This window comes from Zychaea mexicana (assembly GCF_025766255.1).
Source record: "Zychaea mexicana strain RSA 1403 chromosome Unknown BDB00scaffold_43, whole genome shotgun sequence".
NCBI lineage: Eukaryota > Fungi > Mucoromycota > Mucoromycetes > Mucorales > Lichtheimiaceae > Zychaea > Zychaea mexicana.
The window spans coordinates 116,646-135,425 of NW_026516706.1; the positions used below are offsets into that span (position 1 = coordinate 116,646).

Genomic DNA, 18,780 nt, shown 5'->3' on the forward strand with positions numbered 1-18,780 from the left:
GTGCTTTCAAAACCGACAATGTACGTATAATAGAGCTAGCAAAATGTTGGAGGACCGACTTTTTTGTTTGTATTGAAAGTAATAAGTAATACGGGCATGTGAGTAACTTGGTGGCATACATGCTTTGAAGAAAAGACATATTATAGGTATGATGTAAACAAAAAGCGAGCCTTTGCATGATATTTTACTGACTAACTCGTCTCCGACCATTGTGTATGTTTCATCAACTAAGGCGTATGTGAAGTTTTGTGACAGAAGTCTACCACCACCTTAATAAATAGAGATATTGAATGTATAAGTAATGATAACCACTACATTAAAATCAAAATAATATACAAGTTTTATTCGATGTCCGTGAATATTCCTGTGTGATGGCAATAGAAGCCGATCTATGTAATACAATTACCGATAAGTGTTCCATCTGCGTAGCAAAGCATTGCAGATCTGATCGTCGGCACAAGGTTCAAAACACGCACAATTAAAACGTGTTCTGACACATAGACGTCGCGTGCATGACCATATGTAGGATTTGGGGAGGTGTTCTACTTGTCTGATTGCAAGGACCAGTGGCGTTGGTAACAGCGGACGGATAAAGAAAAGCAACTAAATAAATGTAACTGAAAGAAGGCCGTTGAGCTACGGTTTTGCCAGAACGCCAACTGCTTCGATAAAAGACGAGCCCTAACAAGCTTACAATATGTCAAGGCACAAGATTCAGTGCGGGTTTATCTTCTAGCAAAGTCCACTGGTAATAATTAGCCACGTGCATAGCAGATGCTGGGAGACGGTTGATTGGATAAAAGGAGTAAGCAGCTGTCTATTTCCCATGTCAGCTTCTTGTTTCTCCCTTTCTTTTTCTTCTTTTCAACTCTTAGTAGTATACCATGGAAAAATTACGCGAGGTAATTTCTTTTATTGCAACCACTTTACAACAAAAACTAACAATAGGTATTTAACTCGTAATTATTTAGAAAATCAGCAACATTCGCGCCGAGGCAGAAGCTGCCAATGCCAAAGTTGAAGCATTGGAAACCAAGTTGAAGGAGCTCGAACAGGAACAAATGCAACGCGAACATGAAATTATCTCGTTGACCAACAAGAACAAACACCTCACTGAGGATCTGGAAGCAGCACAAGAGAAAATCACGCAGCTCAAGAGTTTGGAAGATGAGGACGACGATTTGAAAAAGGAAAACGACGCAGCACAACGCAAGATCACCTTGTTGGAGCAGGAGCTTGAATCCTCAGACAAGTCGTTGCGCGAAACCACTAAAAAGTAAGTTTTGTGTGTGTGATGTGTAGTAGTGTTCTTTTCATGAACCTGATGATCCTTTTTGGTATTATCTGTAGTTTCCGTGAAGCTGATGTGAAGGCCGAGCACTTTGAGCGCAAGGTCCAGCAATTGGAAAACCTGTTGTTTGAGCAGGAAAAGAGAAACGAGGAGCTCAAGACCAAGAACCACGAGCTCCAAACTCAACTTGACGAGTTCAACGCACAGCTCGACGAAATCTAAAAACAAGAATAATATCATGTGGTTGACAGCCCAATCGTAACATCCAGAAAACACACACATCCCTATTTATATATCACACGCAAAGCATTCCCCATTATACTTCAAGAAAGAAAGCATTCAAAGAATAATAAACCAACCTGAACCCACGTTCACGTTTTACATCTATCACCCCCTCCTTTTCATGCTTGTCGTTTCAACTATTGTTCCTCTCCCATGTGGTCCAAGCTGTACTACCATCAATTTCTATTAGGTAAGGTAGCCTGGTGACAAAAACTTTTCTTTTTTTGAGAGCATGTTCCAAGCTGCAGTGATACCCGTACCTTCTCGATGTAAAAGATACGATGAGTCACACCGAGCATATTCATATAACAATGCATGCTAATAGCCTTCCCTTGCTTTCCGCATCTGTTGACAGCAAAGTATATCTGCATTTGATGTTACTCCCATAGAATAGACGGTTTTCAATTTCTTCCCTTGTGAGCACGTGGAATAATTATGCCGTCCCTCCAAGCGTTTCCACGACTTCAATATTCGCACAGAAAAAAAATTTTTGAGTGAATGTCCAAACATTAAAGATAAAATAAGTTGCGTGGGCAATGTCGGCTCTCTTTTGAATGTGTGAGTTTTATTGTTTTCGACAGGTAAAGAGTTGTTGCGTAGCTGATGGTGATGCTGCTTAGATTTCGGCCAATTCGCGAAGACGACGGACGGTCGAACGAACAGTGGTGGCAGCCGCGGTCGAAACAGTGTAAGCGCCACCGGCCATGGTCTTCTTGCAGCCCTTGCACTTCCAGATACCGACAGCTTGGCGCTTGACAGCGTCCTATACGATGATAATGAGATACAATTGAGCAATCATTCAAAAAAGTATCTTTGAAACAAACTAAATTGGAAAAAAATAATCTACCTTGCCGCAGAAGGTGCAAGTGTAGGTGGCGTGCTGGGTGATTTCCATCTTCTTCACCATCTTTCTGAGGGAAGCGCCATAACGAGTGCCGTACTTGCCGGTGATGCCGACTTTCTTGGTGCGCTTAGTCTATAGATTGATACATAGATGAATGGATGGATGGATGGGTGGATGGATGAGTCGGATGGTGTGATTTAGCAGATACGTCTTCCTTCGTTATCCTTCATACCATTTTGGATATAACGCGAGAGGGAGGGTTCCTACATCTGGGGCAGGCTCGCAACAAAAGTGCCCAAAATCCAGCTGACTTTAAACGTCCGGTCCGTTATTCCGTAGAGCCGGATGCTCAGTACGGGCTAATTCCGTCTTCTTCTTGGTCTAGGTTAGATCTGATAACTCAAGCTCCAATTATCGATACCATGCTTATATGCACCATCTTAGACATGATGCAGAGTAAGCTACTAGTGGCTTACTATCAGATCGTACACTATCTTGATGTCAACCAGCATTCTATTGAAAAACCGATCATTCAGCGCACCTGTATGTGTATACTCTGATTGATGTCACAACGTTCAAAGAGAACGATGCACCATTAAGATTATCCTCCACTGTCAAATTTGGCCTATTTGAAATAAAAATATGACAAGATGGAAAGGCAAGAAAAGCACGTAGAGAATCCTTTTTTTTTTATTAAAAATGTTCCTTCGTCGATTCGTCAGTAAATGCATGAAAGACTGTAAAATGACATGTCTACCAATTTTGGTGCGAGAAAGTCGTTTTCACATTATCATTGGAAGCGAGACAATTATATCATGGCAATTCTTCCTCATTTTCTCTGAGACATCTTGTCTTTTTCTCTTCCTTTCTTGGTCCTTCGTTATTTTCTTCCAGCATTCCCTATCTTATATGTTTCCAAGCAGAATTAACATATTAGATTACTATATTTTATGATGCATTTGAAGCTATAGTGAGCTGTCTCGGCTCGGACAAGAGCGAATTAAGCCCTCACTTTTGATGCTTCTCTGTAAACACGTTTCTTCAGCGCTTGGGCACACACTACCATGGAGTTATTATAAAGCGTTAATGCAAAAGAGCTTTGTAGAGGTAGATCAAAAAGAGAGCTGTTGGCACAAAGAAAGAGCGGAACGGAAGGCTAATCGTGCTTAGGGTATCGAATAATTGTACTTTGCTCCTTCGATAATAAAAATGCCGAACAGACTGAGTGGTTCGTGGCTCGTTCGTTGAAGATTGAAGGATTGCAAGGAGGTCCTTCAAGAGGTTGAGTGGTTGCCTTTTCCGTGCGTAACAGATCAAAGGAGCTTGTTGTTGTAGGCAGACTGCGCATTTTAAATGTGTCGCGAGACCGATGATTATATATAGTCACTACTCATTTGATGATTATCAACACTCCTTCTCTATAGCGTTTTATATAATAGTACAAAGCCGGTGCCTAAATTTAACGAAAAGAAAAGAAGCCGTCCTGCCGGAACGCATAGACCCGAAGGCGACGTAGTAAACATATGCAAAGTTAAATAAAGCTAAACTTCAGCACCTATTCCTACGAATGAAAACACCACGAACACATATACCCTTAATAGTGCCCTAATCGACTACAATTGCGACATTAATATCAATGTACGTATTTGCTTTGTCAATATTTCACTCATAACAATATCGATCCAACAAAGTCGTATAGGTTGGCATGATAAACCGCTACTGAGAACTTAACGATACTCATTATCGCCCATGAATCACGCAGAACTCTTTGTCACTTGCAAGCGGAACTCACATTGCAGACGAGTCTGGGGGAGGGGGGGCATTGTATTCTCTTATTACTATAACGATGTATTCTGCATAAAAATGACCGATGATACAATTGATATAGCTGCATTTCCAAATGATATGGCTTAATCAAAATCCAAAGACTACAGCCGACGTTTATATAAAATGTAATGGTCCATACTTGGTGCGCAAGCTAAGCTTTGCTATTTCGACCGGTATTATTAAACAATCAAAATCAGTTTTGTTACATAGATGTAATAATGACGTGTTTGATAATTCTCTGACGCCACGTATCCTCGTAGTATATGTGTATGTATATAAGGGCAAATGCTTCTTCAAACACTACGTCAGCAAGGTTGAGAGCAAGAAGAGCGGTCAGCAAACAGGAGGACACAACGACGACGACGTAATAAAGAGTCCATCAAGTCATATTATACATACTGTTTCCTTTTATTGTGTATTGTGTGTACTAATGTTCCCATTCTTGTATTGTGTATATATCTATGATTTTTACCGTTTACTGGCTCACAAACTTGACAGAAAACAGGCGGAGCAGCTGCTACGTGCTTAAATCTTATTATGGTCCTCCCCGGATCTATTGTGTGCTGTTGCAGTGCATACAAAGGTGCAAAATCCTTAATATACACATTTCTTGACAATAGTAGTAATGGCAATAGTGCATATTGTTTCTTTGTCCGCAACTCTTTTTTTTTCATATATGGCTAGAGTATGTTTTTCTTTGGTGAAGTCATCTTTTCTCGAAAAATAAAAAGATTAGTGACTACCGCACATATCTTTTACAGTTAAATCACAAGACTCTAAAATCTATTATATGGCTTTGAGAGATGATCTCCTTGCTCGGCAACACAGCACAGTAGCAATTATATAGAGTACTCGTCATTTGTTACAGTGATCTATTTGCTATCATGTTATAACGTGTAGTCAGCAAACAACGAGTGTTGCATCAGCAATTGCTTCGAAAACTGCCGGCCGCAAAAACTCAGGCACGAAACGGTAATAGCGGATCAAGTTTTATAAATTTCCCTTTTCTGACCTCATTATCAATATATTTACTGTCTATTACTCAATATCAAAGGTCGGCTATTGCTTGACTATGCGCGCCAAAGCAATCTGAGAAGCACAGCAACATTCAAAGGCGAAACTCAACAATGGCACACAATTATCTATTAATATTCACTATGTAAGCATATATGAATGGCTCATATGGGTCTATTGGAAGCACAATTTCACTATATATAATTTTTTTTTTTTTAGGCGCGCAACAAATTATTGCGTCGGTTTTTATTTCAAGTCACGTGCATATTAAATATCAGAGGTGAGGAGAAGAAGCTAAGTAGCGTTTGACTAGTTGGCGATAGAAGGGAGATTTTCTTGGGTGCGGGTTAACAAAAGAGAATGGATTTGTGTTATAATGTTATCGGGAACGAAGGGAGAGTTGTTTAAAACAAAGCGCCAGTGGGCGTTCCAAAGACATTCTAATATACAGCTGATAATTATATCTGAAGGGAGACGGGGAGCATTTTGGGGAAAATACAGGTGAAAGATGGCATTGTGTACAGCAGATTCTGTAACAGATTGTAATAGTAGGTCGGGCCACACGGAGCACCAGATCGACCATTTGCGAGGGCATTGGTACAGGAAATGAGACCAATCATCTTCATCTTGGTTACAAATTGGGCATACAGCGGATGTGAATTCGGAGGGCATAATTGAATGTAGAGTTTTACGGCATGAAATCTTATTGTGAAGCGCTCGATACCAAACATTTCTTGCCGTTGGCGATATCTTCTCAATCGCCAGAAGGTATCCCATTGTCTAGGTGTTAAGATCGTGTTTTCCCGGGCTTCGACGTGTATAGACTTGTCGATGATTGCTTGTCTGAGTTCTTTTGCTCTGATCGTGGTCAATTGTTTATCTTGGACCTTGCACCATGCTCCCAGATCGACCGCCTTATGTTCACGGATAGCGGGATCAATAGAGTTGTGAAAAAGATGCCTCGGGATCAAAGTCTGAAACACCGCTGGATGGAATCCCAACTCACCCAAGTCCAAGAAGCGAACCAGTAGACCCAAAAGGCGCGGGTAAATCAAGAATTCCGTGGCGAGCCGTCTCCGTAAACAGCCATTCGCTAAATCAAAGATGAACAAATCATCCGTTAGGATCCTGTGTTTGGCGATGCGTCGTAAGCATACGTCTGAGGTTTTGGTGAGCGGGCGCTGTGTCGGCGTCATGGCATCTAGGACGTGCAGTTGTAGAACTGTAGCGGTCGGTATGAGTTGGGATTGATAGTCAACCGTAAAATTGTCTAAGGCCTTGCATAGCTGATTTGAGAAGCTGACGGGTTTACTCATTGAAGCGGTCCGAAGTCGGGGAAATAGGAGACACATATGTGGGTCCTGGTTTGGAGTCCATGTTGCCTGAGTATTAATTATCCACGAATGTATGAGCGATCGCTGCTTGGTGTCATTAGTAAACATAGGTTGGATCCATCTGAGCTGGAGTGCTGATTGTTGTGCTTCCGGGACTAATATTGCAAGGCCCCCTTGTTTGCGAGGTGGTGCCAGTCGGTGAAATGTAATCTTGGGAAACATCTTTTTAGTCGAGAAGTCATGGCAAATGCTGCGAACTTTCAAAGTGATGATAATATCAGCACATTCAGAATTGTCGCTCGACCGCGAATCGAGAGTGACCGGTGCGCATGGGTGTTGCAGGCTGATTTGATCTTGCCTAGGAGTTTGTCCAGGAAGCCATCCCGTTGCTGCGGCGATAGATACAAAGGATATCCGAGATATACCAAGGCTTGATGGGCTCGTCGATCGAACCATGATCTAATGCCCGTTCCCTCCAAACACGAGCGCAAAGTGGATGACGACTTGCCAGATAGCGATATGGCGTGCGTTTTGTCCATATTGACCTTGGCGTTTGATGCTCTGGAGTAGGTGTCTAAGTGGTGGCGGACTTGTTGCAAATCTGATTCATTATGAATGAAAACAAAGCACTCATCGGCGTAGGCTAGAACCTTTAGTTTAGTTGGAGACGGTGTGACTGGGGTAAGAGCTTTACTTGCTGCCATCAATATATCATATCCGTGTAATTGTTCATCGTTGAGGATGCGGACCAAGAAAGGCTCTAAGGCCAGATTGAACAAAATAGGCGAGAGAGGGTCTCCTTGTCGAACGCCACGTTGTTGTTTAAATGTTGGAGACAAGAACCCGTTAATGTTGATTCGTAGATTGCTGCCGAAGAAAAGAGTCTTGATAGAAGAGATGATCTTTGCTGGGAATCCCCATTTGCTAAGACAACATTCGAGATATTCTGGATGAACGCGGTCGTACGCTTTTTCCATATCCAAAGATAAACCGACGTCATCGGCATTTACGCTGGCGGCATGGTCCATAGCAAGTCGTACAGCAAGCCCATTGTCTGCGATGTAGCGTCCGTGCACGAAACCCGTCTGATACTTGTTAATTAATGCATTACTAACACGGACTATTCTTGAGTTCATGATACGGGTAAATATTTTAGAGTCCGTGTTGATCAATGCAATTGGACGCCAGTTTCGTAGTTGGGAGAGCTCCCCTTTCTTCGGAATGAGATAAATACATGTGTCTGACCATGATGCTGGGAATAGTGCCTGATGTAAAGCTGAATTGTAAATATCAACAGCCATTCTGCCATATAACGGGTGTTTGAAAATGGTAGACAACATGTTATAGGGCAGGCCGTCTAGTCCCGGACTGCTTCCTTTCGGTACACGTTTGGTTGCGTCAAGTAACTCGTCGAGAGTCATGTCTTCTGTTAAGATGTCGCAAGAGTCTTGTGAGAGCACGCATGATGGCGGTAAATGGTCCAACAGGTCTGATATTGCTGCTGCATCAGTCGGTTCCGGTGAGTATAATTGTGAATAAAATGAACAGACTGCTTGATGCATATGATCAATCGAAGAGTCTACGATGCCTGTTACTGGATGTTCTAGCTGGAGGATGTTCCTTTGTGCCATTCGTTGTTGTGCTGTGCGTTTTAGATAGCCGGCCGATATTTCGCTACGCTCTCTCCAGCGGACATTAGCTTTGATAGCTAAAATTCTAGCGTGATCTTCTTGAATCTTGTTGAGCTCGGCGGTAATATCAACAAGGCGCTGAGGTCGACTTCCTGTTGTCTTGAAATGGCGCATCATCTTATTACGTTGACGAAGTAGGTGTTTTTCGCGATGGTCCTTTTTCTTGGCTAGATAACGTCCATATTGACGGCATTCCTCTTTCGCAATCTTTTTGACTTCATCCCAGGCCTCCTGTGGCGAGGCTATGTTGGCAATTCTTATATGTGCCGATGAGAGTGCTGAATTCAGTTTTTCTTTAAACTGTACCGAGTTGACAATAAGTGGGTTGGCTCTCCATATGTCTTGACCCTGCCGGATATTACTGGCCCGCATGCTGATCACTATCAATGCATGATCTGTCCAGTTGCTATTCACATGGCGGACATCGGGTGCTGAACACAGCAGGGAGAGTGATGATGACGCAAAGATATAATCAATTGACGATGTGCCTCGTCCGTTGTAGAATGTCGTCGTGAGGTTATTGGATCCGTCCGACGGCAGCATCAGGTTGACAAAGTTTTCATTCAAGTGTGCGCACCACTCTTTTGGTGCTGCTTTCATGAATGATGAGTCGCGCTGCGCATATGAATAGTTGAAATCTCCAAGGATAAACAACCTATCACTATGCGGAATCATATTTGGCTGTTGCAGGATTGGAAGGAGTTCGAGACTATAAAAATCTTTCCGATCCCTATAAAAGGGAGGGGTTGATCTAATCAGAGGCCATAGTCTCGCGGACGATTGACCGGTGATCAAGTCGTTGGCGTGCTGTGGACCGCTGTCGGGGGACGTTTACTCAGTGGCGTCGAATTTGTTGTCGTCGCTTGAGTCTTCACTTTGCTGCTGCTGGGGATTGTGCTTCGAGGCCGAGGCACCCGATGGTGTGCTGATAGGCGGCGTGAAGGCGGAATCCGAACCTCCTGCTTCCGACGGAAGCGGTTGGGTAGCATCCTGGGTCAATGCATCCACTTCGTCCGAGCAGAGTATCATGTCTTCTGTTTCATCCTTATCAATTTCATCGGAGGATGATTGAGATGATGATTCATCGTCTGTTGGGGGTGTGAATTCTTCGTCTGAGGTATCCGTGTTGTCGCTGAGCGGTTCCTCGGTGACCATGGGTACATGTTTAGGCTGGGAACTTCGACGTTTTGAGTTCCCTTTGGGTTGTTGCTTTGGTGTGGCCTCGTTGACCTTCGAGTGTAGCTGAGCCTGGTTTTCACGCTCTTGTTCACAATTCGGGTTTGGAATGGTAATCGTCGTTTTGTCCAAAGCTGACTTCGAGTGAACATTATGAGAGCGATGATCAGATTGTGTATCACTTAAATGTTGAGCTGGTGGATGCGATTGTTGGGTTTTCATCTTCTTTGGATCTTTGCTGGTTGTCGTCGACTTTATTGGCGATGCTGAACTAGTCGTCGTCTTTGGTTGTTTGCGCGGGAGTGCGTTGTGTGGATGATCGCATTCTCTCGCATAGTGACCGATCATTCCACAGTTGAAGCATTCTGGTTGAACGCGGCTTGGACATTGTTTCAGAGTGTGGTCTTGGGAGTGACAGTATCGGCAGTAATCACCCATGGATTGCCAAGTAGCGTAAAAAGACCGTTCTCGGCCTTGCACGAGACCGAAGTCGACCTTGTGGGTGAGGGGCTTGTAAGACTCTGGGGTGGTGTTCTTAGATTTCATGAGCACTGCGTATCCTTTACCCTGGAGCCAACCACCCTCTACAGAGCAGTATAATCCAAGTTGCAACACGTGTCCGAATTAGGTAAGTGTTTGGCGCAACAAGACCTCCAGCTCATACATTTTTGACGCCTGTAGGCAGTTTTTCGAGTTGTACTTTGGTGAGATCGTGTTCCGGAGGGAGCGATCTGACAGCCGGGAAGTGAACATCACCGACGGTAACGCCCTTTTCCAGTGCCAGGTTGCAGATGTCCTCGTCTGCAAAAGTCATCTCATACAGGACTTGTTTCTTTTCGCGATGGTGGATGAGACCTATGGCCTCATCCCAGTTTTCAAACGTTTCTCGAGCTGCTCGGAAAAAGGCGTCCTCTTTGACTGAGCGTGTCGACATATCAAAGACAACACTGTATTCTTCCGTTCCTCGACGAAGTAAATGGGATGCGATTGGTTGACCGTCGGCTGCCATGCTGCCAAGTGTCATTTTTACATCTTCAGGGACGTATTCGTTAAGCTGGGTTATCAGACGACCTCGACTGATTTCCGGACGTTTTTCGGTAACTGCTTGAGCATAGGTTCGTTTTGGATGTGTTGGTGGATTTTCCTTGGGTTGGTTGGAGTCACCATCAGGAGTGACCCCAGGCACTTTTTGAAGGGAATCGGGAAGAGCCATGAATTTCACTATATAAAACTTGATCACACTTATGGTATCTCTCGCTCTAGCTCTTTAAGGAAATAACTTCTGTATTACATATTTGTACCTTATCGTTGAAGAAATACTGATCAATTGCATAATAGGTCTGTTTTCGCTTTCTTCTCATTTCATTAACTGAAAGTGATATGCTTTTGCATAAGAGTAGGAGCTTACGTTACATTGGGCAACTTCAGTTGCCATATAAAATGAACAGTGAAGAAGTGACGACAAGAAAAGAAGCAGCATGTCAGGTAGTGTTGTGATATCAAGTTATGAGGCACGAATATGTCATTTGTTTTGCTTGTTTGTCATGGTCATCAAACGTCCTTGTCACCAGTAACAGTGTAATCAATAAAAATAAAAACAATCGCTTGACCACGTGAGGAAGAGCCTTATAATAAATTCTGTCTACACATACGTCATTTTCCCAAGCCAAGAAAAATTCTTTTACCGTACCTGGCAACAAGACCGAGGTTCACAGCAGCAACAACGACGGTGATGCATTCTGCACGCATTGCATAGTGTATGCAACCTTACTAAGTATTACTGCTGCTACTGCTATTCCTACTTCTAGCTCTTATTTGAATAAATTAGCTTTGTATAACTTGAACCTTGTTTAAAATGAAAAATGAGACTTTTCCAAGAATAGGCAATTGCTTGTTCCGGTGGTTCCGAAATGAAATTGTGTTAATACTTTTATTATAATTAATCAAGTGGTAAGCTAAGGTACTTTTTTTTAAAGGTTTGTTTTTTTTTCTCTGGAGTGGAGGGTTCGAGGACGGATTATACAAAAATTATAGAAAAACTTTTTTTAAAATTAATACAGCAAACAGCAGCTAGTAGAACGACGGCTGCTGGTCGCATAATAATGCTGCTACCAATTCAAGGTAGCATAGTTGGATGTGAGCTTTACACAGTGCAGAAAGTCGGCGTCCATATTGGAATTGCCGCTAAAATCAATCCGATCTGTGGCATAGCAGCCTCTGTGCAACAAGATCATATCGACAAGATCTTGGCCACAAAGCCGAGCATTCCGAGTCATTGTGAGACTACGCAACAAGGGTGTTGACGACGCCGAGGGTAACGATCTCTCCCATAAATAGATCAGGAGTGCATCCGTAAGCGTTGGGAAACCTTCCACCGAAAGATCGACCAGCGCCGCACATTTCGCCAAGACCTCGCACAGGCCAAGTTCGAAATACCGACCGGCATGATCAAGAACTGACGGCTTTTTTCGGTGTTGTTGTTGTTGTTGCTGGTGTCGTAAGAGAAAGAACGAAGCACAAGGAGATGGTGTCGGTGTAATCGCCAGTGTCAATGATTCCAAACTGTTTGGCAAGCTTGACAAAACATCGGACGACTGATGCAACCAGTCTGGCGAATCCAAGATGGTCAAGGATCGGAGCGTTGTTGGCCAACGGATCGCGGGCGACACATTTGTAGCCGATACCGGGTCCCATAAAGTGAGTGCAGAGATCCGAATTGTGGAAACACCCGTAAGATCGATCGCTGGTAGTCGTTGCTGCGTAACAAACAGTGTTGCGACACAATGGGAGATTTCCAGCTCTTCCAAGTGGCAACCAGTACAAGTCGTAGTAGCATTAGCAGTAGCGCAGCGTTGGCTTATCCACTGTGTCAGCGTCTTCAGGTGAGGCGTGATGATAAGTCGTGTCAGGTGCATCAGGTGCAGCTTTTTCAACGTTGTCGGCTGCCATTGCGAAAAGACAAAGACGGCGTTCTTGGACATGTTGAATGTTCTGTCGTGGAAGTCTAGCTCGACTGTTTCGACACGGGCGCACGATTGCAAGACCGCCAAAATGGTGAAACAAATATGTTGTCGGTGTTGCTGTGGAGGAGAAGGAGGATGAGGAGCAGTAGCAGTAGCAGTAGTGCTAGCTGCTGCTGCTGCTGCCGCCGGCTGCACCATCGGAAACTCAATCAAGCTGCTGCGCCGCTGTGGGTCGACGATGGCGTTGCTAGTACTTCCGGGAAATAACTTGAAACCTTTTCGTCGTAGCGAGGATGTGCGCCGCTGGACTTGGAGCGGTCGCAATAGCTGATGAGGTGCTTGTGGGTCTTCCAAAATGGACATGTCGAGGTAAAGGTGTCTAACGTGGCGACCGTACTCGTTGCGTAGGAACGTTTTTGAGGTGTTGGTATCAGAAGAGAACCGGGAGGTGATGCGTAAGCGTTCGTAAAGAAATGGGATAGAGACTTGTCGCCAGGTGACATTGACACGCGTACACTGGGCCAGATCCTGACGATCGGTGACATGGAGGAGGATGCGCTTCAGGACCTCTGGAGGACATAGCATCGTCGTAGTGGAAGAAGAGGCGTTGTTGCACTGCATATCTCTCACAAGCACACGCGCACTCCACGCACAAAAGAAGGAAAAAAAGATGAGATAAGAAAAAGAAAAAAAAAACAATGCACGGACTCTGTTTCTCTGGCTTTTTATATTGTGTTCACGGCAAAGATGATACAGGATTTTTCCTAATGATTGGCGGGGGCTTTATTCTCATCATGACGGGGTTTTTTTTTCATTTTGGCGTTGGGGGTGTCTTTTGATTGGCGGTGTGATTTTCGTGATTGGCAGCAGGTGAAAATTACAATGGCGGTGTAATTTAAGATGTTGGCAGAATTACAAAATTCATACGGCGGGCTGGGAACTGTAATTTTAGTCCCTTCTTTAAAATAAAATTTCTTAACAGGTGATGGTTTCTTCATACTTTCATGTTGTAAACATTATAATTTATTTGAAAAAACATACGTGAATATGAAAAAAATACTACATAATACACACATGCATACGCAATTGCCTATACAAAAAAAAACACAAGTAAACGGTAATATTAAACCTCACAGATGTATATAAGAATATGTGATCGATATAACCAAACCCATGAATCCAATAAAAAAAATACTCGATCTACAGGGCTTGATACCTCTTCTCTAACTCTCCTTAAGAAATATCAAACATAATTCTAATTCCAACAAAAATTGTTGATACCTCTATTCCTGCTTGAGAGGTATCAACAGAATCTGTTACTGCGTTTGATACCTCTAACCTGGCTTGAAAGGTACTGGCGTATATTAGGGCATGTTACCTCCATACCTGCTACCAACGTTGAAATCGTATTTTTTTCTTTTAAAATCAGATATTGCTACAGGCAATGTCAATCGAAGTAAAAAAAAATGCCGAATACATTTATTATTAGGCATAAGAACTTGATAAGCTATGATCTAAAAGTTATTTGCTTACAGTCTTCTATAAATGGATATGCTGCGAAGAATTTCTTTCCACATGCATTCATTCGGCATTATCATTTCCCTTTCTTATTATTGCAACAGTAATTGAGCTTGAAGCAAGTTGCTTACTATATATCGTTGATGTAGATTTTTTATTTGACAAATTTATCTTTATAAAGAAATTTATTTGAAAACAGGCAGTAAAGACAAGGATTGATATATGTCAAACTTTTTTTGGCGACTTTCAATATAGCTATATATTGATCATTGATCTTTTTCACTCGTGTTAATATAAAAAATACTTCATTAAGCAGATCCCGTCTTGAAAGTTTTCGACAAGCACTTCTTGGGCTCGAGTTATCATCTCTTTTTTTCTTACACACTTTTATACAATCGTATATACCTTTCAGGCATACTCAATATCAATATACACAACACTACTACCCATGCTTATCTCACCTCATCAATGTTGAGTTGTTTGTCAAAACTGAATCCCGCATTTTAGAGGCAAGATAATGTCTTACAAACACAAACATTGCTGTATTATTACTAGGTTGTATACACTTCAAATTCATTGCGTTTGGAAGGTGTTTGTTTTTAAGCTTTACTGTAGCATGAATCGTGACGTCTTCTCCTTTGTCTTGGCTATCCACAGCCTTTCTCAACCCTTTTCAACAATGCAGGATCATATTTATTAGTCGTCAGTAATAGATTACGTGTAGAACTACGCAACATTATAAACTAGTTTGTCGTGCCAGATTAAAATTGAATCTACTATTCTTGAGGTTGTGATTCTTCGAATTCTCTCATTAATATTACTACCTTGGGGCTAACTAATTATTTTTAACAATTTTGCATTACATATCTTTTTTGTGATGTTTTTACTAATAGCTATATTTTCAAAAGAGTGATTCAGCTTTATACTTTACTAATGTTGGTGGTTACTTGGTATAAAAATTTGTTGGCATGAATACTACAGATTGCATAACAATTAAGAAAAAAGGATTCAAGTTACAATAAAAGAACAGTGTTTTGGGCTAGTCGCGTGGTTCGGTCATGATGTATATCATTCATATTTACAAAACGAGGAGGATTTTTATGTATCAGGGTAAAAATGATGATGGTAAAAGATATAAAGAAAAAAAGTATCATGTCAAGTCTTCGTTACTTGCACAGAAATACTTGATGTTGTTCAATTTTTCAATTTCGCCACTGTTGTTTTCTTCAAGAAGTACTTGGGTTAAAGCTTCTTGTTCTTTGAGAATAGTCTATGTATGTGTAATAAATAACGGGTATGCTAATGGTTAACAAATCTGTCTTCACTGATTCATTCCATATTTATTTTCTCATTACAACTTACGTTCATCTTTACAACTGTAGCTAAGCGATGCCATTTTTCTCCTTGCTTCTCCTTGTACTCGAAATAGAATTCCTTCTTACTGGTTTCAATGGCCAAAATTAAAGTTGAAGATGATAACGAAATGCTATTGACGGCCTTGTTTTCACTTGTTGAAGAAATATGATCCAATTTGAGTTTGTTCTCTTGATTCACACAGCGATGAACGGTAATCGCATAATAATGTTTACAATCCAAATATGCTGTTAAACCAGCAGCAGTCGATATATCTAAATTATCATTTTGCAGTAATTTAATGTTGCTTAATTTGATCGTTACTCAGCATTTGACATGACCTTGGCGTAAACCCACAAGGATAACGTTTATGCAACATTACGTCAATTAAGGCAGAACCTACGCAACGTGAAAAGACAGTAAAATGAAATTATAGATCGTTTGACGCCCTGTCAAGTACTAGAGTTGAATAAAAATATAAGATGAACCAAGATTAGATTCCCATGCCCCTTATAAAGCACAAACCATATTTTTCTTCATATAACGAAAAGGTTTTGTGGTTCCCATCATCTTACCGATGAGACATTGATTATTACCTTTTTTTATACTAGTCACCAACCAGTTTTGAAAAACATGGCCTTGCTGCATACGCTGCAATAATTCCATATCGAATAGATTCCTTCCACAATGGCTAAATATTGACTAAAAATATACAGATCCAGATTTAATCAAATATATATTCAAGTGTATGAAAATAATATTAGCTTTACCAGATTTCATTAAGTAACGCAATGGCACGTCCGAACAGACAACAGCTGAACCAAGTCAAGTCACAATCCAGAAGACGGAATAAATTGCAACAAGACAATACATTAAGGAAGAACCAACTATCTTTACCCTTCAGCCACTTAATAAGAAGGATCCAGCAAGTTACCAGACTCGTCCAAGGATGCCGGAAGTATTGTAGCAAGATAGTAGATGGAAAAAAACCAACCACCTTCACCCTTCAGCGACTTATAAGCAGGATCCAGCAAGCTACACGCAGACACACCTCAATGATGCCGGAAGTATTGTAGCAAGATAGTAGAAGGTAAAAAAAAACCAACCACCTTCACCCTTCAGCGACTTATAAGCAGGATCCAGCAAGCTACACGCAGACACACCTCGAGGACACAGAGAGCATGGTAACAAGATAGTAGATGGAAAGTAAACCAATTACCTCTACCCTTCAGCAACTTATAAGCAGGATCCAGCAAGCTACACGCAGACACACCTCAAAGATGCCGGAAGTACTGTAGCTTGAAATAGATGGATCACCCCTCCTAATAAACAATAATCTATTTAGTGCAGGTTTTTATAAATGATGTATTTCTTTTTTCATTGGAATACATTGCCTGATTAGCCAACAAGGAAAGAGTTTAAATCGATTTGCTATTGTCAAACCAAGTGAAATAAAATGCGCGTCAGCTATATCCGATATAACTTACACGAATAGACCAGTGTGTAAAATAATATTAGCTTTACCAGATTTCATTAAGTAACGCAATGGCACGTCCGAACAGACAACAGCTGAACCAAGTCAAGTCAGAATCCAGAATACGGAATAAATTGCAACAAGACAATACATTAAGGAAGAACCAACTATCTTTACCCTTCAGCCACTTATAAGAAGGATCCAGCAAGTTACCAGACTCGTCCAAGGATGCCGGAAGTATTGTAGCAAGATAGTAGATGGAAAAAAAACCAACCACCTTCACCCTTCAGCGACTTATAAGCAGGATCCAGCAAGCTACACGCAGACACACCTCAATGATGCCGGAAGTATTGTAGCAAGATAGTAGAAGGTAAAAAAAAACCAACCACCTTCACCCTTCAGCGACTTATAAGCAGGATCCAGCAAGCTACACGCAGACACACCTCGAGGACACAGAGAGCATGGTAACAAGATAGTAGATGGAAAGTAAACCAATTACTTCTGCCCTTCAGCAACTTATAAGCAGGATCCAGCAAGCTACACGCAGACACACCTCAAAGATGCCGGAAGTACTGTAGCTTGAAATAGATGGATCACCCCTCCTAATAAACAATAATCTATTTAGTGCAGGTTTTTATAAATGATGTATTTCTTTTTTCATTGGAATACATTGCCTGAATAGCCAACAAGGAAAGAGTTTAAATCGATTTGCTATTGTCAATGTTTTTACAACAATGCTGGCGCCGAACAAGAAAAAAATCGAAAATATCAGAAACAAACCTAAGTAAAATAAAATGCGCGTCAGCTACATCGGACACGAATGGAGATCGTTAAAACTTTTTGTTTCGACTCCGCTTGGAGAACTGGTGGCAGAACAATAGACCACGTGTTTTTATGGGAAAGAATCCCATTTACTCTTATTGAAGCCTGCTCAACAATGGAATTTTAACAATTGCTCTACTGATTTTAGAAACTATTGTGGAACTTTTGCAAAAACTCTTAAACTTAGTCCTTAATAACAATCTACTGTTACAAAATAATTTATCAACGTAGCCACGTAGCCACGTAGCCACGTAACAGCATATTCTGAATTATTCTGGGTCTAGCTATTGCGGGTACCTGTTTGATACATTGAAAGAGTTTGTATACATATACAGTTTGAATTACATTTTAATTTATTTATAAATGCGAGAATGGCATTTACTTGCTTTGCATATAAAAATATATTATACAAGAGAACTTATTGTATTTTTTTATGGTTGTGTCGAGTTTGATCATCGCTATTATTCAACAACAATTTTATTATAAATGAGAAATTCTACAATAGCATATAATATCAAATGAAATAATCTATACACTCATTCATGGAAGCCAAATACAATATGTTATGTAAAAGATTCGAAATCTGGCAGTTCCACTTTTTGCATAATAATTCTTTCTCTCCCCTTAAAAATTTCAATTCCTCTTTTTCCGTTTTCTAAACACACTTTTTTATACAATGACCAATTCAGCATATACGTGCAGCTACTATTTCACTGTGGCTGTTAAGGATTGGAAGTTGTCTGAAGCCGTACAGAAGTATCGAGAATTGGGAAAAGACAAGCCATTGGCGCTGGTACTGTCAAGCATGATAAGCGATCTTCAAAAATTACTCAAGGAGAGAAAACCATTACAAAACACTATCAAGTTGGAAATTGAGAAAATAAAAGTAAGCAGAAACAATAGTGTAAAACAAATGCCATTCGATAAGGTAATAGCATTGAAAGGAAGGCTAATCTAAAAAACATCTTTTTAGGATTTTCAAAGCACCGTTGAAATTGAACAAGAGGTATTGTTACCAACATCATGCTATTTATATTGATCGATACTAACGCTTTGCTTTAGTTAAAAATTGGTACTGGACAAGATGAATCGAACAATACCAATCATCCGTTTGGAAAAATTGCTGATACTTGGACTAGCGTTGGTGACGTACACCAAAAATTTAACATTGAAACTTTCAGTCCTGGTTCG

At 41.2% G+C, this 18,780-nt stretch overlaps 4 protein-coding genes across 4 annotated transcripts; 1 reads left to right on the plus strand and 3 right to left on the minus strand.

Annotated features, from left to right (window-relative positions):
- Positions 1 to 945: 945 nt before the first annotated feature.
- On the plus strand, positions 946 to 1,738 carry BDB00DRAFT_417358 (tropomyosin). Its single transcript, XM_053117302.1, has 2 exons — positions 946 to 1,276; positions 1,351 to 1,738. The coding sequence occupies exons 1-2, from the start codon at positions 1,062 to 1,064 to the stop codon at positions 1,511 to 1,513; spliced, it is 378 nt and encodes a 125-aa protein (XP_052979058.1). The 5' UTR covers positions 946 to 1,061; the 3' UTR covers positions 1,514 to 1,738.
- A 451-nt stretch (positions 1,739 to 2,189) lies between these two features.
- Positions 2,190 to 3,483, minus strand: BDB00DRAFT_883335 (60S ribosomal protein L37a; the record flags this gene model as incomplete). The annotated part of the gene is made up of 3 exons (XM_053128223.1): positions 2,190 to 2,336; positions 2,421 to 2,549; positions 3,481 to 3,483. 3 exons carry the CDS (start codon positions 3,481 to 3,483, stop codon positions 2,190 to 2,192), a joined length of 279 nt encoding a protein of 92 aa, XP_052979059.1.
- An 8,424-nt stretch (positions 3,484 to 11,907) lies between these two features.
- On the minus strand, positions 11,908 to 13,043 carry BDB00DRAFT_788447 (uncharacterized protein; the record flags this gene model as incomplete). The annotated part of the gene is made up of 2 exons (XM_053120804.1): positions 11,908 to 12,202; positions 12,325 to 13,043. 2 exons carry the CDS (start codon positions 13,041 to 13,043, stop codon positions 11,908 to 11,910), a joined length of 1,014 nt encoding a protein of 337 aa, XP_052979060.1.
- A 2,047-nt stretch (positions 13,044 to 15,090) lies between these two features.
- On the minus strand, positions 15,091 to 15,624 carry BDB00DRAFT_873020 (uncharacterized protein; the record flags this gene model as incomplete). Its single annotated transcript, XM_053127034.1, has 3 exons — positions 15,091 to 15,210; positions 15,303 to 15,541; positions 15,618 to 15,624. 3 exons carry the CDS (start codon positions 15,622 to 15,624, stop codon positions 15,091 to 15,093), a joined length of 366 nt encoding a protein of 121 aa, XP_052979061.1.
- Positions 15,625 to 18,780: the final 3,156 nt, after the last annotated feature.